The following is a 24,693-nucleotide window of genomic DNA, read 5'->3' as shown; positions in this document are numbered from 1 at the left end:
TCCTGCAACCGTGCGGTTGCCCTGTGTACCCGTACGGTTGAATACCTGCAACCGTGCGGTTGCATTCCAACAGTGAAAGTTAAACGTTAAAACATTTTAACTTGATCGCAATGAACTCGGGGACTATAATGCACCAACAAATTTGCCATTCATTAAGCCTATCTTTGTTAATATTAATTTGATTATTATCACTAACAAATATTGGCTATACGAAACAATCTTGATTAAAATGTTTCGGGTTAGACCCATGGGTAATTTTTACAATGGGTTGGCAGTAGCGACAGGACCCTCTAGTGGCAACTTTTATTTGACTGTAGCTTTCTTATAATTATAGTTAATTAATAATTAATAATTAATATAATACATTTCAATAATTCAATAATCCAGTTTCTACTTGTTATCCATGTGTTTACCAAATAAGTTATTGAGTAGTCATATTTGCTAGGTCCCTACATTTGACGTAATCAAAGATCAAAATCACTTTTTTATTTTGTTTTCTCTAATATGTCCGAAACTTCGGCCAAAGTACCGAGGCGGCCCTGAGGTTTAACAATGTTGAAGGCTCAAAGGCTTTTGAACGACAAATTTTATAAACTGAAAACTCTCAAACAATACGATAGAAGAGAATTAGAAAGGGTTAGATAACCGAACATTCCAAAAAATACAGAGTGACTTCTATACTTAAATTAAAAAAAAAACAAAATAATCTATCTATCTATACATCTATCTATACATTATTATAAAGCACGTGCCATAAATCCTACGTGTCATCTTCTCAATTAATCTAAATTAAATTGTCCTACGTGTCAGTCTATTATTTAATCTGAATTACATAATTCTACGTATCATTCTATTATTTAAGATAATTACCATATATAGATTATTAAATTTAATATTTTAATATACAGATTATATTTATCTAAAATATTATTTATTACCATATATTAATATTAATTATTATATTGCAATTGATACTCCGTATATATAGATTTTATTACGTTTTAAATTCCAAAAATACAACAATAGATTGTTATACTACACCTTAAGCCCTTAGACAATGAAAAAAATGTCATAAGGACCTAGATGAAAGATATTAATGATGAGAAAAAAAATTGTAGACACTAAGTTACTAACACCACTCAAAAATCACTTTTTAAATTTGTCAACACTACGGGCTCAAAAGAACTTTCAAAATTCGTACCACGGAATCTTAAACTCAAGAATTTTTTAAAATTTGTCAACACCATGGGCTCTTAAAATCAAAAGAATTTTTAAAATTTGTTAAAATCACGGGCTCTTAAATAATTCTTATACTTTTTCTTTTTTTAGTATCACTATTTATATACCAATATCAATTGGAAATTACATTTTTCATGGTTTTTTATATACACGTGCAACGCACGGGCTTAAAAACCTAGTTATGAATATAATTGAAAATAAAACTTTTCAGCAGCAGACTCAAAGAGAAAGCCACATCTATCTATTAAATTCTATGAAAATGCCAATTTAATGACATCATTGTATAATTAAAACTATATCTTAAAAATAAACAAGGGACGGCCGTCACTTTATGAACACTACTTGATGACATTAACTTAATTAATTTTAATTTAAAAAAATGGAGTGTAATTAAATTATTAAAAAAATATGGGCTATAACATTCAGCTACAAAAGTAGAAAATACTGAGTATGAGCTCTCCCAACGGTTCGTCCAGGTGAACCGCCCAGGTCCGCCCACCCTGGGCGCCGTTGGCACCACCCCCGCCCAGCAACCGCCCAGGCTATTTCGTCCAACCGATTGTCTATTGTGAGCATGTTTGTGGACGTAAAAGGCTGAGGGAAAAAATTTTTTGAATTAAACCCAACGGCTCATTCAACGGCTAGTTTATATTTTTTTTTTTCCTTTTTTACACTATATATACACACCAAACAATATTTTTAACATACACAAACATACACTCTCATTTCATATTTTCTACCCAATTTTAACCTTTTTATACTCAAATAAACAAAATGAGTTCCGACTCCGAGCCCGACGTAAATATGGTATTATCGATCAGAAATACGACTACGAATCGAGCACTCGAAGTCATTGACGCGCTAGATGAATTAAGTGATAACGAAGAAGTAGAACAAATACCACGGGCACCTAGAAGATATTTACATAAAGATCGTCAGGGTCGTGCATTGGCTTTATGGAATGATTATTTCTCCGACAATCCCACATTTCCGGACGATTATTTTCGTAATCGTTATCGAATGAGCAAACCTCTATTTCTTCGTATATGTCAAGGTATATTGAACTTTTCTCAAACTCCGGTTCCTAAATATTTTACTTATTTTATTCAAAAATGTGATGCAACCGGATTACTTGGTTTTAATATTGTTCAAAAAGTAACATCCGCCGTACGTCAACTAGCTTATGCCGCTTCGACCGATGTTTTTGATGAATATTTGCATATGGGTGAACAAACCTCATATGATTGTTTAAACAATTTTTGCAAATGTATTTTCCACTTGTACGGTCCCGAATATTTGAGACGACCAACTGCACAAGATGTGCAACGTTTGACCACTAAACATGCTCAAATACATGGTTTTCCGGAGATGTTAGGAAGTATTGATTGTATGCATTGGAGATGGAGAAATTGTCCGGCACGTTGGAAGGGTCATTATACATGAGATGACCATGGTTACCCGTCAATTATGCTTGAAGCGGTAGCATCGTACGATGGATGGTTTTGGCACGCGTTTTTTGGAACTGCCGGATCAAACAATGATATCAACGTGATAAATCAATCCGACTTGTCTAGTGAGTTATTAGCCGGTGAAGCACCACCATGTATGTAGTGACCCGAACTTTTCCATGTTTATATATATTAATTGAGATTGATATTTACATGATTAAATGTTTCCAACATGTTAAGCAATCAAACTTGTTAAGACTTGATTAATTGAAATAGGTTTCATATAGACAATTGACCACCCAAGTTGACCGGTGATTCACGAACGTTAAAACTTGTAAAAACTATATGATGACATATATATGGTTATATATATAGTTAACATGATATTATGATAAGTAAACATATCATTAAGTATATTAACAATGAACTACATATGTAGAAACAAGACTACTAACTTAATGATTTTGAAACGAGACATATATGTAACGATTATCGTTGTAACGACATTTAATGTATATATATCATATTAAGAGATATTTGTACATCATAATATCATGATAATATAATAATTTAAAATCTCTTTTGATATTATAAACATTGGGTTAACAACATTTAACAAGATCGTTAACCTAAAGGTTTCAAAACAACATTTACATGTAACGACTAACGATGACTTAATGACTCAGTTAAAATGTATATACATGTAGTATTTTAATATGTATTCATACACTTTTGAAAGACTTCAAGACACTTATCAAAATACTTCTACTTAACAAAAATGCTTACAATTACATCCTCGTTCAGTTTCATCAACAATTCTACTCGTATGCACCCGTATTCGTACTCGTACAATACACAGATTTTAGATGTATGTACTATTGGTATATACACTCCAATGATCAGCTCTTAGCAGCCCATGTGATTCACCTAACACATGTGGGAACTATCATTTGGCAACTAGCATGAAATATCTCATAAAATTACAAAAATATGAGTAATCATTCATGACTTATTTACATGAAAACAAAATTACATATCCTTTATATCTAATCCATACACCAACGACCAAAAACACCTACAAACACTTTCATTCTTCAATTTTATTCATCTAATTGATCTCTCTCAAGTTCTATCTTCAAGTTCTAAGTGTTCTTCATAAATTCCAAAAGTTCTAGTTTCATAAAATCAAGAATACTTTCAAGTTTGCTAGCTCACTTCCAATCTTGTAAGGTGATCATCCAACCTCAAGAAATCTTTGTTTCTTATAGTAGGTTATCATTCTAATACAAGGTAATAATCATATTCAAACTCTGGTTCAATTTCTATAACTATAACAATCTTATTTCAAGTGATGATCTTACTTGAACTTGTTTTCGTGTCATGATTCTGCTTCAAGAACTTCGAGCCATCCAAGGATCCATTGAAGCTAGATCCATTTTTTTCTTTTCCAGTAGGTTTATCCAAGGAACTTAAGGTAGTAATGATATTCATAACATCATTCGATTCATACATATAAAGCTATCTTATTCGAAGGTTTAAACTTGTAATCACTAGAACATAGTTTAGTTAATTCTAAACTTGTTCGCAAACAAAAGTTAATCCTTCTAACTTGACTTTTAAAATCAACTAAACACATGTTCTATATCTATATGATATGCTAACTTAATGATTTAAAACCTGGAAACACGAAAAACACCGTAAAATCGGATTTACGCCGTCGTAGTAACACCGCGGGCTGTTTTGGGTTAGTTAATTAAAAACTATGATAAAATTTGATTTAAAAGTTGTTATTATGAGAAAATGATTTTTATTATGAACATGAAACTATATCCAAAAATTATGGTTAAACTCAAAGTGGAAGTATGTTTTCTAAAATGGTCATCTAGACGTCGTTCTTTCGACTGAAATGACTACCTTTACAAAAACGACTTGTAACTTATTTTTCAGACTATAAACCTATACTTTTTCTGTTTAGATTCATAAAATAGAGTTCAATATGAAAACATAGCAATTTGATTCACTCAAAACGGATTTAAAATGAAGAAGTTATGGGTAAAACAAGATTGGATAATTTTTCTCATTTTAGCTACGTGAAAATTGGTAACAAATCTATTCCAACCATAACTTAATCAACTTGTATTGTATATTATGTAATCTTGAGATACCATAGACACGTATACAATGTTTCGACCTATCATGTCGACACATCTATATATATTTCGGAACAACCATAGACACTCTATATGTGAATGTTGGAGTTAGCTATACAGGGTTGAGGTTGATTCCAAAATATATATAGTTTGAGTTGTGATCAATACTGAGATACGTATACACTGGGTCGTGGATTGATTCAAGATAATATTTATCGATTTATTTCTGTACATCTAACTGTGGACAACTAGTTGTAGGTTACTAACGAGGACAGCTGACTTAATAAACTTAAAACATCAAAATATATTAAAAGTGTTGTAAATATATTTTGAACATACTTTGATATATATGTATATATTGTTATAGGTTCGTGAATCAACCAGTGGCCAAGTCTTACTTTCCGACGAAGTAAAAATCTGTGAAAGTGAGTTATAGTCCCACTTTTAAAATCTAATATTTTTGGGATGAGAATACATGCAGGTTTTATAAATGATTTACAAAATAGACACAAGTACGTGAAACTACATTCTATGGTTGAATTATCGAAATCGAATATGCCCCTTTTTATTAAGTCTGGTAATCTAAGAATTAGGGAACAGACACCCTAATTGACGCGAATCCTAAAGATAGATCTATCGGGCCCAACAAGCCCCATCCAAAGTACCGGATGCTTTAGTACTTCGAAATTTATATCATATCCGAAGGGTGTCCCGGAATGATGGGGATATTCTTATATATGCATCTTGTTAATGTCGGTTACCAGGTGTTCACCATATGAATGATTTTTATCTCTATGTATGGGATGTGTATTGAAATATGAAATCTTGTGGTCTATTATTATGATTTGATATATATAGGTTAAACCTATAACTCACCAACATTTTTGTTGACGTTTTAAGCATGTTTATTCTCAGGTGATTATTAAGAGCTTCCGCTGTCGCATAGTTAAATAAGGACGAGATTTGGAGTCCATGCTTGTATGATATTGTGTAAAAACTGCATTCAAGAAACTTATTTTGTTGTAACATATTTGTATTGTAAACCATTATGTAATGGTCGTGTGTAAACAGGATATTTTAGATTATCATTATTTCATAATCTATATAAAGCTTTTTAAAACCTTTATCTATGAAATAAAGGTTATGGTTTGTTTTAAAAATGAATGCAGTCTTTGAAAAACGTCTCATATAGAGGTCAAAACCTCGCAACGAAATCAATTAATATGGAATGTTTTTAATCAATAAGAACGGGACATTTCAGTTGGTATCAGAGTGTTGGTCTTAGAGAACCAGAATTTTGCATTAGTGTGTCTTATCGAGTTTGTTAGGATGCATTAGTGAGTCTGGACTTCGACCGTGTTTACTTGAAAAATGATTGCTTAACAAATTTTGTTGGAAACTATATATTTTTAACATGTGAATATTATGTGATATATTAATCTCTTAACGTGTTTTAATATTATGTGATAGATGTCTACCTCTAGAACAAGTCTCATTGACTCACCTAATAATAATGAAGAGTCAAATGTAAATTGGAATAATTCGTGGACTGATTCACAAGTTCCCGAAGAGGAACCGGAAGAAGAGTCGGAACCGGAAGAAGAATCGGAACCGGAAGAAGAATCGGAACCGGATGAAGAAATAGAACCGGTGGGGGAAATAATAAAACGGTTAAGTAAAAGAAAATCCTCAACCAACCGACCAAGGTTAATTATGGTCAATGGTGTTTCCGCCAAGGAAGCAAAATATTGGGAGGATTACCAATTCTCCGATGAATCGGATTCCGACGAGAATTCTGATGATGTTATAGAAATTACCCCAACTGAATTTAAAAAGGCAAAAGAAAATAATAAGGGAAAGGGCATAAAAATAGAGAAATCTAATTCCAACCCCGATGAACTTTATATGTATCGTCAACCCCCGAAGTCCTTAAGTTGTAACAATGACCCGGGAACCTCTAAACCACCAGGTTTTTCTAAACCAATGTGGAAAACGACGGCTCGTATTAGGGGAACATCATATATCCCTAGAAACTTGGCAAAACGAACCAAAACGAACCAAAACCGAAGAAGAAGAAGAAACAAGCGAGTCGGAATAAGATAGTTGTATTCGTGTGGTGTAATATATGTAATATAGTGTGCTTATGCTTTATGATATATGTAAAAATTGCTTGTATTAATAAGTATTTTTTTTTATGAATCTAACTCTTGTCTATTTTACAGTATAAAAACACAAAATGGATAGACAACCCAATATTTTAAGAGACCTACCCGGAGACATGATTGATGAAATCTTGTCTAGAGTCGGTCAGAATTCTTCGGCACAACTATTAAAGGCGAGATCAGTTTGTAAGACATTTGAAGAACGTTCCAAGAATGCCTTGGTTTATAAAAGGCTTTCGTTCGAAAGATGGGGGATATCACATTGGGAAATCCATAAGTTACGATGTGTTTACTTTGACGCATATATTGCGGGGAACCCAAATGCTATTTTACGCAATGGGTTAAGAAATTATTTTGACTCAATATATCCGAATATTGGACTTCGTGATTTAGAAAAAGCGGCTAACATGCAACATAAAGAAGCATGTTATGCTTACGGATTAGTAATGTTCGCTTCTCACCAAAGTGAGAACAAGAACATCGGGCTACAACTATTAAACAAAACGTTTCCACAAGTGACGGAGTCGGTAATTGGGGTAAGAAATGAGGTTTTTAGATTGTTACGGGACTGTTGGACATTACGTAACCCTCGTCCCTTTGACGACGTTACAACAAGCTGTCTTATCAACGGCCATAACGGTTATGTTCCACAAGAGCAAGGATGGGAAGTAATCCTAGTAAAACCAGAATGCATGACTTGTTTCTGGACGTATGAATTACGTGTCTTTATTGCCTTTGCTGAACGACTTGTGTACTAGCTAGAATTATCTTTACAACCATCTTGTATCAAATTTATTGTGTGCTATATTTCATGCTATATGTAAAATAAGCGGTATTGTAAGTTAGTAAAATATTGTGTAAAAGTTTGAACGCGAAATATTATTATAATCAGTTTTTCATATAGAATTGTAGTAGTTGAATTGTATATTAGCTACTAAGTATGAACTTAACGGGTAGGTACTACCCGAATTTAAACTTATAAAATGCTAATATGAAGAAAAAGCTTTTATAAATGAGTTCATATTATGCTACGAAATACTATTAACTACTCTTAATATTCTGTATGATTAACTTGTTCCATTTAACTATTTTAAAGGAAATGGCACCGACTACTCGACACACCGTGAATATGAATGAAGAGGAATTCCGTACTTTTCTAGCTTCAAACATAGCCGCAGTACAGGCTGCGCTACATACCAACAATAACCTTGGATCTAGCAGTACAGGAAATCGTGTAGGATGCACCTACAAAGAATTCACTGCCTGCAAACCTTTGGAATTTGATGGAACCGAAGGACCGATCGGATTGAAACGGTGGACCGAGAAGGTTAAATCGGTGTTTGCCATAAGTAAGTGTACTGAAGAGGACAAAGTGAAGTACGCTACGCATACCTTCACAGGTTCTGCGTTAACATGGTGGAATACCTATCTAGAGCAAGTGGGACAAGACGATGCATACGCACTACCGTGGTCAGCATTCAAGCACTTGATGAACGAGAAGTACCGTCCCAGAACCGAGGTCAATAAGCTCAAGACAGAACTTAGAGGGTTACGAACCCAAGGATTTGATATTACCACGTACGAAAGACGATTCACAGAATTGTGCCTATTGTGTCCAGGAGCGTTCGAAGATGAGGAAGAGAAGATCGACGCGTTTGTGAAAGGATTACCGGAAAGAATCCAAGAAGATATAAGTTCACACGAGCCCGCCTCCATACAACAGGCATGTAGAATGGCTCACAAACTAGTGAACCAGATTGAAGAAAGAATTAAAGAACAGACTGCTGAAGAGGCCAATGTGAAGCAAGTCAAAAGAAAGTGGGAGGAAAACGGTGATAAGAATCACCAATACAACAACAACAGCAATTACAACAATAATCGCAACAATTATCCCAACAATCGCAACATCAATCGCAACTACAACAAACGGCCCAACAACAACAACAACAACAACAACAACAACAACAACAACAGCAACTACAACAATCATCCCAACAACAATAATAACCGCAACAACAACAACAATCAGAAGCAGCTATGCCAAAGGTGTGAAAAGTATCACTCGGGGTTCTGCACCAAATTTTGCAACAAGTGTAAAAGAAATGGTCATAGCGTGGCGAAGTGTGAGGTTTACGGACCAGGGGTTAACAGAACGAAAGGAACAAATGGTGTCGGAACGAGTAATGGCGGAGCAAGTAGTGTCGGAGCAAGTTATGCCAATGTAGTTTGTTATAAATGTGGAAAACCGGGCCACATTATTAGAAATTGCCCGAACCAGGAGAACACGAATGGACAAGGCTGCGGAAGAGTTTTCAATATTAATGCGGCAGAGGCACAGGAAGACCCGGAGCTTGTTACGGGTATGTTTCTTATTGACAATAAATCTTCTTACGTTTTATTTGATTTGGGTGCGGATAGAAGCTATATGAGTAGAGATTTTTGTGCTAAATTAAGTTGTCCATTGACGCCTTTGGATAGTAAATTTTTACTCGAATTAGCAAATGGTAAATTAATTTCAGCAGATAATATATGTCGGAATTGAGAAATTAAACTGGTTAGCGAAACATTTAAGATTGATTTGATACCAGTAGAGTTAGGGAGTTTTGATGTGATAATCAGTATGGACTGGTTGAAAGAAGTGAAAGCAGAGATCGTTTGTTACAAAAATGCAATTCGCATTATACGAGAAAAAGGAAAACCCTTAATGGTGTACGGAGAAAAGGGCAACACGAAGCTACATCTTATTAGTAATTTGAAGGCACAAAAACTAATAAGAAAAGGTTGCTATGCTGTTCTAGCACACGTCGAGAAAGTACAAACTGAAGAAAAGAGCATCAATGATGTTCCCATTGCAAAAGAATTTCCCGATGTATTTCCGAAAGAATTACTGGGATTACCCCCACATCAATCCGTTGAATTTCAAATAGATCTTGTATCAGGAGCTGCACCAATAGCTCGTGCTCCTTACAGACTCGCACCCAGCGAGATGAAAGAACTGCAAAGCCAATTACAAGAACTTTTAGAGCGTGGTTTCATTCGACCAAGCACATCACCGTGGGGAGCTCCTGTTTTGTTTGTCAAGAAGAAAGATGGTACATTCAGGTTGTGTATCGACTACCGAGAGTTGAACAAACTTACCATCAAGAACCGCTACCCACTACCGAGAATCGACGACTTATTTGATCAACTACAAGGCTCGTTTGTTTATTCAAAGATTGACTTACGTTCCAGGTATCATCAAATGCGGGTGAAAGAAGATGATATTCCAAAGACTGCTTTCCGAACACGTTACGGTCATTAAGAGTTTATGGTCATGCCGTTTGGTTTAACTAATGCACCAGCTGTGTTCATGGACCTTATGAACCGAGTGTGTGGACCATACCTTGACAAGTTTGTCATTGTTTTCATTGATGACATACTTATTTACTCAAAGAATGACCAAGAACATGGTGAACATTTGAGAAAGGTGTTAGAAGTATTGAGGAAGGAAGAATTGTACGCTAAGTTTTCAAAGTGTGCATTTTGGTTGGAAGAAGTTCAATTCCTCGGTCACATAGTGAACAAAGAAGGTATTAAGGTGGATCCGGCAAAGATAGAAACTGTTGAAAAGTGGGAAACCCCGAAAACTCCGAAACACATACGCCAGTTTTTAGGACTAGCTGGTTACTACAGAAGGTTCATCCAAGACTTTTCCAGAATAACAAAACCCTTGACTGCATTAACGCATAAAGGGAAGAAATTTGAATGGAATGATGAACAAGAGAAAGCATTTCAGTTATTGAAGAAAAAGCTAACTACGGCACCTATATTGTCATTGCCTGAAGGGAATGATGATTTTGTGATTTATTGTGATACATCAAAGCAAGGTCTCGGTTGTGTATTAATGCAACAAACGAAGGTGATTGCTTATGCTTCTAGACAATTGAAGATTCACGAACAAAATTATACGACGCATGATTTGGAATTAGGCGCGGTTGTTTTTGCATTAAAGACTTGGAGGCACTACTTATATGGGGTCAAAAGTATTATATATACCGACCACAAAAGTCTTCAACACATATTTAACCAGAAACAACTGAATATGAGGCAGCGTAGGTGGATTGAATTATTGAATGATTACGACTTTGAGATTCGTTACCACCCGGGGAAGGCAAATGTGGTAGCCGATGCCTTGAGCAGGAAGGACAGAGAACCCATTCGAGTAAAATCTATGAATATAATGATTCATAATAACCTTACTACTCAAATAAAGGAGGCGCAACAAGGAGTTTTAAAAGAGGGAAATTTAAAGGATGAAATACACAAAGGATCGGAGAAGCATCTTAATATTCGGGAAGACGGAACCCGGTATAGGGCTGAAAGGATTTGGGTACCAAAATTTGGAGATATGAGAGAAATGGTACTTAGAGAAGCTCATAAAACCAGATACTCAATACATCCTGGAACGGGGAAGATGTACAATGATCTCAAGAAACATTTTTGGTGGCCGGGTATGAAAGCCGATGTTGCTAAATACGTAGGAGAATGTTTGACGTGTTCTAAGGTCAAAGCTGAGCATCAGAAACCATCAGGTCTACTTCAACAACTCGAAATCCCGGAATGGAAATGGGAAAACATTACCATGGATTTCATCACTAAATTGCCAAGGACTGCAAGTGGTTTTGATACTATTTGGGTAATAGTTGATCGTCTCACCAAATCAGCACACTTCCTGCCAATAAGAGAAGATGACAAGATGGAGAAGTTAGCACGACTGTATTTGAAGGAAGTCATCTCCAGACATGGAATACCAATCTCTATTATCTCTGATAGGGATGGCAGATTTATTTCAAGATTCTGGCAGACATTACAGCAAGCATTAGGAACTCGTCTAGACATGAGTACTGCCTATCATCCACAAACTAATGGGCAGAGCGAAAGGACGATACAAATGCTTGAAGACATGCTACGAGCATGTGTTATTGATTTCGGAAACAGTTGGGATCGACATCTACCGTTAGCAGAATTTTCCTACAACAACAGCTACCATTCAAGCATTGAGATGGCGCCGTTTGAAGCACTTTATGGTAGAAAGTGCAGGTCTCCGATTTGTTGGAGTGAAGTGGAGGATAGACAGATTACGGGTCCGGAGATTATACAAGAAACTACCGAGAAGATCATCCAAATTCAACAACGGTTGAAAACCGCCCAAAGTCGACAAAAGAGCTACGCTGACATTAAAAGAAAAGATATAGAATTTGAAATTGGAGAGATGGTCATGCTTAAAGTTGCACCTTGGAAAGGCGTTGTTCGATTTGGTAAACGAGGGAAATTAAATCCAAGGTATATTGGACCATTCAAGATTATTGATCGTGTCGGACCAGTAGCTTACCGACTTGAGTTACCTCAACAACTCGCGGCTGTACATAACACTTTCCACGTCTCGAATTTGAAGAAATGTTTTGCTAAAGAAGATCTCACTATTCCGTTAGATGAAATCCAAATCAACGAAAAACTTCAATTCATCGAAGAACCCGTCGAAATAATGGATCGTGAGGTTAAAAGACTTAAGCAAAACAAGATACCAATTGTCAAGGTTCGATGGAATGCTCGTAGAGGACCCGAGTTCACCTGGGAGCGTGAAGATCAGATGAAGAAGAAATACCCGCATCTATTTCCAGAAGATTCGTCAACACCTTCAACAGCTTAAAATTTCGGGACGAAATTTATTTAACGGGTAGGTACTGTAGTGACCCGAACTTTTCCATGTTTATATATATTAATTGAGATTGATATTTACATGATTAAATGTTTTCAACATGTTAAGCAATCAAACTTGTTAAGACTTGATTAATTGAAATAGGTTTCATATAGACAATTGACCACCCAAGTTGACCGGTGATTCACGAACGTTAAAACTTGTAAAAACTATATGATGACATATATATGGTTATATATATAGTTAACTTGATATGATGATAAGTAAACATATCATTAAGTATATTAACAATGAACTACATATGTAAAAACAAGACTACTAACTTAATGATTTTGAAACGAGACATATATGTAACGATTATCGTTGTAACGACATTTAATGTATATATATATCATATTAAGAGATATTCGTACATCATAATATCATGATAATATAATAATTTAAAATCTCTTTTGATATTATAAACATTGGGTTAACAACATTTAACAAGATCGTTAACCTAAAGGTTTCAAAACAACATTTACATGTAACGACTAACGATGACTTAACGACTCAGTTAAAATGTATATACATGTAGTATTTTAATATGTATTCATACACTTTTGAAAGACTTCAAGACACTTATCAAAATACTTCTACTTAACAAAAATGCTTACAATTACATCCTCGTTCAGTTTCATCAACAATTCTACTCGTATGCACCCGTATTCGTACTCGTACAATACACAGCTTTTAGATGTATGTACTATTGGTATATACACTCCAATGATCAGCTCTTAGCAGCCCATGTGATTCACCTAACACATGTGGGAACCATCATTTGGCAACTAGCATGAAATATCTCATAAAATTACAAAAATATGAGTAATCATTCATGACTTATTTACATGAAAACAAAATTACATATCCTTTATATCTAATCCATACACCAATGACCAAAAACACCTACAAACACTTTAATTCTTCAATTTTATTCATCTAATTGATCTCTCTCAAGTTCTATCTTCAAGTTCTAAGTGTTCTTCATAAATTCCAAAAGTTCTAGTTTCATAAAATCAAGAATACTTTCAAGTTTGCTAGCTCACTTCCAATCTTGTAAGGTGATCATCCAACCTCAAGAAATCTTTGTTTCTTATATTAAGTTATCATTCTAATACAAGGTAATAATCATATTCAAACTCTGGTTCAATTTCTATAACTATAACAATCTTATTTCAAGTGATGATCTTACTTGAACTTGTTTTCGTGTCATGATCCTGCTTCAAGAACTTCGAGCCATCCAAGGATCCATTGAAGCTAGATCCATTTTTCTCTTTTCCAGTAGGTTTATCCAAGGAACTTAAGGTAGTAATGATGTTCATAACATCATTCGATTCATACATATAAAGCTATCTTATTCGAAGGTTTAAACTTGTAATCACTAGAACATAGTTTAGTTAATTCTAAACTTGTTCGCAAACAAAAGTTAATCCTTCTAACTTGACTTTTAAAATCAACTAAACACATGTTCTATATCTATATGATATGCTAACTTAATGATTTAAAACCTGGAAACACGAAAAACACCGTAAAACCGGATTTACGCCGTCGTAGTAACACCGCGGGCTGTTTTGGGTTAGTTAATTAAAAACTATGATAAACTTTGATTTAAAAGTTGTTATTATGAGAAAATGATTTTTATTATGAACATAAAACTATATCCAAAAATTATGGTTAAACTCAAAGTGGAAGTATGTTTTCTAAAATGGTCATCTAGACGTCGTTCTTTCGACTGAAATGACTACCTTTACAAAAACGACTTGTAACTTATTTTTCCGATTATAAACCTATACTTTTTCTGTTTAGATTCATAAAATATAGTTCAATATGAAAACATAGCAATTTGATTCACTCAAAACGGATTTAAAATGAAGAAGTTATGGGTAAAACAAGATTGAATAATTTTTCTCATTTTAGCTACGTGAAAATTGGTAACAAATCTATTCCAACCATAACTTAATCAACTTGTATTGTATATTATGTAATCTTGAGATACCATAGACACGTATACAATGTTTCGACCTATCATGTCGACACATCTATATATATTTCGGAACAACCATAGACACTCTATATGTGAATGTTGAAGTTAGCTATACAGGGTTGAGGTTGATTCCAAAATATATATAGTTTGAGTTGTGATCAATACTGAGATACGTATACACTGGGTCGTGGATTGATTCAAGATAATATTTATCGATTTATTTCTGTACATCTAACTGTGGACAACTAGTTGTAGGTTACTAACGAGGACAGCTGACTTAATAAACTTAAAACATCAAAATATATTAAAAGTGTTGTAAATATATTTTGAACATACTTTGATATATATGTATATATTGTTATAGGTTCGTGAATCAACCAGTGGCCAAGTCTTACTTCCCGACGAAGTAAAAATCTGTGAAAGTGAGTTATAGTCCCACTTTTAAAATCTAATATTTTTGGGATGAGAATACATGCAGGTTTTATAAATGATTTACAAAATAGACACAAGTACGTGAAACTACATTCTATGGTTGAATTATCGAAATCGAATATGCCCCTTTTTATTAAGTCTGGTAATCTAAGAATTAGGGAACAGACACCCTAATTGACGCGAATCCTAAAGATAGATCTATCGGGCCCAACAAGCCCCATCCAAAGTACCGGATGCTTTAGTACTTCGAAATTTATATCATATCCGAAGGGTGTCCCGGAATGATGGGGATATTCTTATATATGCATCTTGTTAATGTCGGTTACCAGGTGTTCACCATATGAATGATTTTTATCTCTATGTATGGGATGTGTATTGAAATATGAAATCTTGTGGTCTATTATTATGATTTGATATATATAGGTTAAACCTATAACTCACCAACATTTTTGTTGACGTTTTAAGCATGTTTATTCTCAGGTGATTATTAAGAGCTTCCGCTGTCGCATAGTTAAATAAGGACGAGATTTGGAGTCCATGCTTGTATGATATTGTGTAAAAACTGCATTCAAGAAACTTATTTTGTTGTAACATATTTGTATTGTAAACCATTATGTAATGGTCGTGTGTAAACAGGATATTTTAGATTATCATTATTTGATAATCTATGTAAAGCTTTTTAAAACCTTTATCTATGAAATAAAGGTTATGGTTTGTTTTAAAAATGAATGCAGTCTTTGAAAAACGTCTCATGTAGAGGTCAAAACCTCGCAACGAAATCAATTAATATGGAACGTTTTTAATCAATAAGAACGGGACATTTCAATGTACGTATACGGTTAACGGATGTACGTTTACTAAGGGTTATTATTTGGCGGATGGAATTTACCCGGAATGGTCTACCATAGTTAAGTCGTTCAAATATCCGATAGACCCGAAATAAAAAAAAATTCAAAAGGTATCAAGAATCGGCAAGAAAAGATATTAAACGAGCATTTGGAATTGTAACACCCAAATATTTATGGTACATAGAGTTAAAATGATGTACGTAGGGTGGGTGAAGCGTGGTATAAATTTAAAAGCAGACAGTCTGTGCAGACCCTTGTGCGCGCCGCGCAGGGTTAAGGGTGCGCGCCGCGCACCATGCCTGCGACAGATTTCTGTCTTTTTCCAATTTGAATTAAATGAGGGGCTTTTTGGTCATTTCACTTGAGGCCGGATCTGAGGCCATATCAGCTGGGTTGGATCTAGTTTTGGATCACTTTCACATCCACAAACACTCCCATCTTATCTTAGAGAGAGAGTGTGAATTCTAGAGAGAGGAAGCTTGAATGGATGATGAAGATAGTGATTTTTGCCCAAATTGAAAGCGGGTTTTGGTTCTCCTTGGTGTTTCTTGTTACTAGCTCGGTTTTGGAGTTAAGGTAAACCCTAAATTCGATTTAATTACTTTGATTTTGATTTGGGGTTAGGGTTTGAGCTAGTTAGGGTTATAAACCCCATTTCTTGTGAAATTTGGGGGTTATGGGTATTGTTAGTGTAATTAAACCCAATTATTGTGGGTTTAGGGTTAGATGACAAATTTGGAAGCATTTGTCATTGGTTTGGGTGTTAATCACTAGATTGTAAGTGTGTAGGTGATTTAGATGTTCATAAGAACATGTTAGTTGGTTAAAATGGGTGTTAACCTTGATTTGGAGTCAAACTAAGATATGAGGTCAAGATTTGATGAATCAAGTATATAAATGTTTGATTTAGGTGTTAATTGGTGTGTTGAAAATATAATCACTAGTCGTTAGTGATTTTGGGCGTTTTCGGGACTTATGTCAAAATGGGTGAAATGAATTGGGTCAAATTTGGTAATGACACTAAGTTTGGATTAATTGGATGATAAGTACTTTTGTTAAGTGTTTAACGGCGTTTGATATGATTACTACCTAAGTAGTAATTTAGTGTTAAGACCTAGGTTGGTTTAAATGGCGTCAAGTATAATTTAGGTTAAATTGTACTTGTTGAATGGGTCGGAATTACCACCCGTAGTGGTAATTGGTGAAGTCCACTTTAGGTGTCTAAATGGGCGGATTGTAGAAGTAGGTATAAACCCTCGGTTAAGGGTGTTGGAGTCGAATTCTCTTGTAGAGAATGTATGTTGATTGTGTGTATATCTATATGCGTATTATAGGTAAAAGCTTGCTCGGTTGGGTTTGGAGGCTGTTTACATATATGATTTGTGCGGGCATCTCGAGGTGAGTGGAATGATTATACATGTATGTATATAATGTATTTATTTGTACGAGATTCGATGTGGGTTTAAGTTCGGGCGGTCGATACCACATCTGGTCAATATATGATATGGGTTTAAGTTCGGGCGTTCGATGCCATGTCATGTATGTGTGTGGGCGTGTAGGGTGGGTTTAAAGTTCGGGCGTTCGATACCACATTACACGTGACGGGTGGGTTTAAAGTTCGGGTGATCGATACCACTCCGGGGTTAGTGTTATAATTCGTTGTGCGCTAACGGTTGTTGGGAACACCGATGGGAAATTCGAAGTACCATTCCTTTGTACTATTGGTTAACCATGGTTACGTGTTGTAGTGTAACAACCCAAACCAACCCGCGACCAAACCACGTGAAAATACAAAAAAAAAAAAAATTTGCTGTACAGTGAAGAGGCGCGGCGTGCCAGGATGGCCGCGCGGCGCGCCATTCAGGCCTGTCCGGAAAGTTTCAAATGCGAAAAAAGATCGACTAGTTCCCGACATTTTTAGACGACACGCTTTTAACCACACATTCAAATATGTAAAACTATCACGATTCAAACATAAAAATCATGTTTTACAAGCGGGGCCCACACGACCCAAAATACAAGTTTAATACAATTTATGAGTTTCGACCACCAAAAAGTTTAAGTACCAAACTACACTATGAGCATGGCGTTTGGGATTAAACTACCCACGTCTCGGTCAAACTCCCAAAAGTCAACACATCCAAAAGCGTCCCCTAACGAAGCGGGATCTCTAATCCAAGGTAATGCCCTTACCCTTGTCCACAACTGAACCTATAAAAAGGTAAACAACGAGAGGGTAAGCAAAGCTTAGTGAATGCAATAATTATACGAATACATATATAAATATACCTACTTGCATACACTTACACAATACCGCAAACATGCTAGCAAACACAATTAGCTTATCGTCACAATAGCAAGCTATAATTCCCCAATACCACAAACTAGCATAACAACCGCATATAAATATAACTCGAATAATATAATATGCTTACAATACAAATAACCATGGTTAACCAATAGTACAAGGGAACGGCGCTCGCGAAAACGCCATCGGTGTTCACAACATCCGTTAGGGCACTTAACACCTCGCACCACTAACCCCTAGGGTGGCACCTTAACACCTCGGCACTTTACCCCGAGTGGCATCTTAACACCTCGATGCTTCACTCATTAATTTACGGAGTGACGTCTTAACACCTCGACACTACACTCCTAGGTGGCATCTTAACACCTCGATGCTTCACCCCGAGTGGCATCTTAACACCTCGATGCTACACTCTTCACGTGAGACGTGGTGTCTTAACACCTCGACACTTCACATTTCACACTACAACAAATAGATACATTATATACCTATTCATATAATTATTCCACTCACCTCAAAACTCTTGTGAAAAGTTACCCGATCTTGCAAGACCTCAATGTAACGCACCTATCATATTATACATTTTATCAAACGCAAACTCAAGTTGGTCAACCGATCCTTTCACCATTCCAAAGCCATTTTGACCCAAGGTGCAATTTCAACCCATTTTGCACCATTAACCCTAATTTTGGGTCAACACACACCAAAACCCTAATCTTTAACCAAGATAGGTTTAAAACACTTTTAAGTCACAAGGTTAACTCATTTCCACACATGCAAGGCCACTTAGGCCATTAAAGACTCATTTGACCCATTTCCAGGTCAACACACCCATTTGGGTCATCATACCCAATTAACACCCATTTACATATCATTAAAGTGTTCTAGTACTTTAACTAACCAATTTAAGTTCATAAACATAATTTAATACTTGAAAACCCTAATTGGTCATCTTTGAGTCTTCATGATCCAATTTCACCCAAAAACCCCCCAAATTACTAGCAAGTGGGTTTCGTGTGCATCACTAACCCAAACCCTAACCCTTAATGCAATTAAAGTAAGAATCTAGGTTTTAGAACTTACCAACACAATCACTACGTAGCTAGCGACTAGATGAACGACTTTAGAACTCGCACTAAGACCCGATTCAACCTCCTTTACCCTTTAATGAAGCTTTCTCACTCAAGAAATACACTCTCTCACTAGAATTGAATTGGAGAAGATAAGGTGGTTGTGAATGGAGTGAATGAGCTCCCAAAACTGATCTAAGGCATTAAATTCGGGTCTCAAAGTAGTTTTACCAAAATACCCTCAAAATATCTAATTAAAAGAAAAGGGGAATCTGTCGCAGACAGATGGCGCGGCGCGCCATATACCCGCGCGGCGCGCGACTCCCCCAGTTCAGAATTCTTCCATGATTTAAAATATATACAACAAAACCCCGCTTCGAGTATCGTAAGTTAGCTTATATACAAGGATAATATTTGGCTCTTACAACTCTCCCCCATTTATTCGGATTGCGTCCTCGCAATCCAAGCCGCATGACAAGAGGGAAGATAAACCAACACGAATTCTTTGGGCTCCCAAGTGAACTCGGAACCTTTACTCCGTCGCCATTGAACCTTAAAGGTTCTCACCTCTTAATTCCTCAACATTTTCAACTTCTCATCAAGGATAGCAATAGTGTGACGACCCGGAAATTTCCGACCAAATTAAAACTTAATCTATATATGTTCCAACACAATAAGCAAAATCTGTAATGTTAAGTCTCAAAAGTTTGGAAATCTATATTCATGTAATCAATTACCCTTTGACCATGCCTAAAGATTCACGAACAATTATGTGTAATTATATATATATATATATATATATATATATATATATATATATATATACATATACATATGTGTGATAATTAAATTGAGATTTATTAATAAAACATTGAACGGATTAGTTGATATGAATATAAGCTATGAGATCTATTTTATGAACATGGAAATGTTATCAAGGTATTGAACGAATAATACTTTACATGAACGTATTTGTTCGATGTAAGTTTATCGATGAGGTTAAAAGATAATATCAAATGATTGAATTATCAGATACATTGAATTATGATTACAAGTCTCTATTATGAGGTCCACTTTGAATTAGGAAACTTTTATTTTTAACGATATTTGGAATAAATGGTAAAGTAATCTTCGAGTAGGGACAAAGTGTCCAGTAGCGAGAGCTAGCCAAATTAGTGGAAATTCCTGTTAAATTCCAATACATGCCTTACAATAATTGTCCCGTGACTTTTGAAAATATAAATTAATTAACTTTCCTATTATGTATTGTGAAAGTGAAATTAGGGAATATAGATAAATTAGAAAGTAAATATTGACAAGTTAAATAGATCGATATTTTACATTAAGATGATTCCTTACGTTTGATTTTCCTTTAGACTTAATCCTACGAGTCATAATTAAAAATAGAAATTTAAAAACCCTGAAACCTGATATGATTCATATATGATTGTACTTTCTTTAACGAAAACGCCTTTTCGATATAATAGACTTTTATTATTAAAAACGTCTTATGACATAAACAACTTCTGCTATTATAACCTTTGTAATAAAATGATTTTTGAATATAAAATAATTTGGTTATTAAAACATTTTATGAACGTTTGTAGATAAATGAACTATATTAATTTTAAAATTTTAAAATACAAATGTTACGAAATAGTAATTTTTAATATTTAAACGACTTCTAAATATATAAGTTTTGAATGACATTAGTTTTGAAAAACTATATTAAGTAGATAGTTCAAATTTATATTTCAAAATGAAAATATAAATATATATAACTTAGTCATAAAATGTCCTAATTTAAAATAATAGATTTTGATAAACAACGAGCCACTGATTTATAGAAGTAAATGACCACAACACTCAATTATATAAGTCACATTTTTTTATAAAGTAATTTGTTGATGAGAAAGTCAAATTATTAATAAGGGTACGCGTCGCGTAACGTAAAAGGCTAATTTTCTAAACGTACGGAAGTGCGCTCGAAAAACCGAAAGTGGTACATGAGTCGTGAGACCACGTCCGTGTCATTTTTGTAAAAATTATATTTTTACCATGAGCGTAAATATAATATAATATTTAATTAATTCTAAGGATTAAATATATTATATATTAAATAATATTTATATATACATATTAGTCGTGCATTTTAACTTTATGTATTGTAACAAGAGTGTCGGTAGGATTAAGATGCGCATATGTGATGAAACAAGAGGCCCTACGAACATGGTGTGGTTAGGTGGCGAAATTTTGTTTAAATACTAACGAAATCTGATTCACATCCTCATTTCAATCTCTCACAAGCACTCTCTATATGTATATTAATTATTATTTATGTTATTATTATTTATAAATTTAATATTATTAATAATATTATTATTATTAGTAGTATTAGTATTATTATTTCTTTATACATAAAATACTACGACGAGGTCATGAGCGAGTTATTTCAAAATAAGTTTTTCGAATAGGAATGGGGCTAAGGAAATTATGGGTTATAGCTATGGAGATTATGGGTAATGATTCGGGGGTATGCTCATGAGGTCAATCTAGTGTTTATTATCTTCGTCGCATCTACGTACCTTTCCTGCAATATTGAATCTCAATATTGATACGTGAGCACTCATAACTTAACTTTTATTTATTAATAGTGTATCCCTGACTAGTGCTCGAGAAAATAGGATTATGCATGCTTGTATTTTTAATATTGAACTTAGATAGGTTATGCTGAATCCTGAATTAGTTACGTATGCGGTTGAGATAAGGTATAACATATGCATGTCGTTGGAAAGCTGGCGAAAAACTATAAACTTTTCATTTAGATATCGAATGGATTCGATGAACGGATTAGAAGTTATTGTCAATTAAAATTTTGTATTATTACTAAAAATGATTATTATTATCGTCGTTATAATCGTCGTTCTAGTTTTTATATAATTATTATTATTATTATTATTACTATTATTATTATTATCATTATCAACAAGAAGTATTATCGTTAAAAATTGTTATTTTATTATTATTATCAGTAAAATAGTTATTAGTATTGTCATTATCATAATATTTATTATTATTAGTAATATTATAATTAAAACTAATAGTAACACTTAATTATTATGATTATTATTATTATTATTATCATTAAAATGAACACGATATAAAAAGACGATTTAAAAGCTATTAACAAATTGATTAGGAAATAATGAGTACGAGTATCATGATGAAATTTAAAGATATTTATTTAGATAAAATTATCATTTTTATCACTATTATTATTAAAAGTATTATTATTAATATTAAAAATATCATCTTTACAAAAATTATTATTTTTAATAGGAATATAATTGTTAATATAAAATTTTATTATTAAAAAGAATTAACATATTGTTATAATACTATTTTCGTAAATATAAATATTGTTATTATTTTTAGTAGAATAATAATAATACAAAATAATACAACTTTTACTTATTATTATTATCAATGTTATTTTATCAAATAGAAATGTAATAAAAAAAATATATATAATTACCTTAATAAAAATCTATCATAACATTTTATGATATTCAATGGACTTTATAAATTTTATTATCTAAGATATATAAAAGTATATTTTTATAAAAAGTTTTATTTATTAATAAATAAATTATACTATTTACTCTAATAAATCTGTTAAAAATATTTAAAATATAAAACGACGATATTTAAACTATATAATAATCATGTATAAATTTTGGAAATTATTTTGAGTCAAATTGACTTTTGTTAACTTTTGCATATTAGTCTCGAGCATTAGGATTGTGGTACACTATGACTTGACTTAAATTGTTAGACAAATATTGACCAACATATAAATATATATAAATAATTTAGGTTCGTGAATCCAAGGCCAACCTTACACTTGTTCAATGATGTTATATGTATTTTTACTACAAAATACAGTATGGTGAGTTTCATTTACCTTTTTACCCTTTATATTTTTGGGCTGAGAATACATGCGCAACTTTTATAACTGTTTTACGAAATAGACACAAGTAATCAAAATTACGTTCTATGGTTGAATGATCGAAACTGAATATGCCCCCTTTTAGTCTGGTAATCTAAGAATTAGGGAACAGACACCCTAATTGACGCGAACTCTAAAGATAGATCTATCGGGCCCAACAAGCCCCATCCAAAGTACCGGATGCTTTAGTACTTCGAAATTTATATCATGTCCGAAGGAGGATCCCGGAATGATGGGGATATTCTTATATGCATATTGTGAATGTCGGTTACCAGGTGTTCAATCCATATGAATGATATTTTTGTCTCTATGCATGGGACGTATGATTATGAGAAATGGAAGTATGAAATCTTGTGGTCTATTAAAATTATGAAATGATTCTTTATGATAAACTAATGAACTCACCAACCTTTTGGTTGACACTTTAAAGCATGTTTATTCTCAGGTACGAAAGAAATCTTCCGCTGTGCATTTGCTCATATTAGAGATATTACTTGGAGTCATTCATGACATATTTCAAAAGATGTTGCATTCGAGTCGTTGAGTTCATCAAGATTATTATTAAGTCAATTATATTTGGGTATATTATGAAAAGCTTTACATTCCTGTCAACTGTCGATGTAATGAAAGTTTGTCTTTTAAAAATGAATGCAATGTTTGTAAAATTTATCATATAGAGGTCAATTACCTCGCGATGTAATCAACTGTTGTGAATCGTTTGTAATCGATATGGACTTCGTTCGGATGGATTAGGACGGGTCTCTACAGTTGGTATCAGAGCGGTGGTCTTAGCGAACCAGGTCTTGCATTAGTGTGTCTAACAGATAGTCGTTAAGATGCATTAGTGAGTCTGGACTTCGACTGTGTCTGCATGTCCAAGGTTTTGCTTATCATTTATAGTCAGAAATCATCTACTTATCATCCTTAGGAGATTACCTGCTTATCATCATAAGTTTAGACACGTTTTCCTGCATTTATTGCATAATAGTGTATAGACGAATTCTTATATCAATTACTGTGAACTTTGACTGACATTTTTCAAAGATTCTCCATAATTTATGGGATTTTGGTATTATATATACATATGTAAATTATGTATTGAATAATATCAAATCTAACTCCTATAATCTATTCCATACCAAAAATTCATTCCCCTGATCAAACGAGATGGATCCCTCAACCAGTTCGAACTCCTCAGATTCCGACAGCTATGCCGATATGGATATCTACCTGAGCTCCGAAAGCAGCGTCACCGGAATGGATCAACCAATTTCCCATCATCTATTCTGGATGAATTGGGGATGGG

General features: G+C 34.0%; 1 protein-coding gene across 1 annotated transcript; it reads left to right on the top strand.

Moving 5' to 3' along the window:
* The first annotated feature begins 2,043 nt into the window (after nt 1-2,043).
* Nucleotides 2,044-2,682, top strand: LOC139889146 (uncharacterized). The gene has a single exon (XM_071872112.1). The coding sequence runs from the start codon at nt 2,044-2,046 to the stop codon at nt 2,680-2,682; it is 639 nt and encodes a 212-aa protein (XP_071728213.1).
* Nucleotides 2,683-24,693: the final 22,011 nt, after the last annotated feature.

Source organism: Rutidosis leptorrhynchoides, chromosome 2, assembly GCF_046630445.1.
Source record: "Rutidosis leptorrhynchoides isolate AG116_Rl617_1_P2 chromosome 2, CSIRO_AGI_Rlap_v1, whole genome shotgun sequence".
In the NCBI taxonomy this organism is placed as follows: Eukaryota; Viridiplantae; Streptophyta; class Magnoliopsida; order Asterales; family Asteraceae; genus Rutidosis; species Rutidosis leptorrhynchoides.
The sequence above is the reverse complement of the archived record's forward strand: the minus strand, read 5'-3'. Positions and strand labels throughout refer to the sequence as shown.

Excerpts from the sequence above, each read along its gene's own strand:
- LOC139889146 (XM_071872112.1), top strand. The coding sequence starts at position 2,044 with ATGGTATTATCGATCAGAAATACGACTACGAATCGAGCACTCGAAGTC.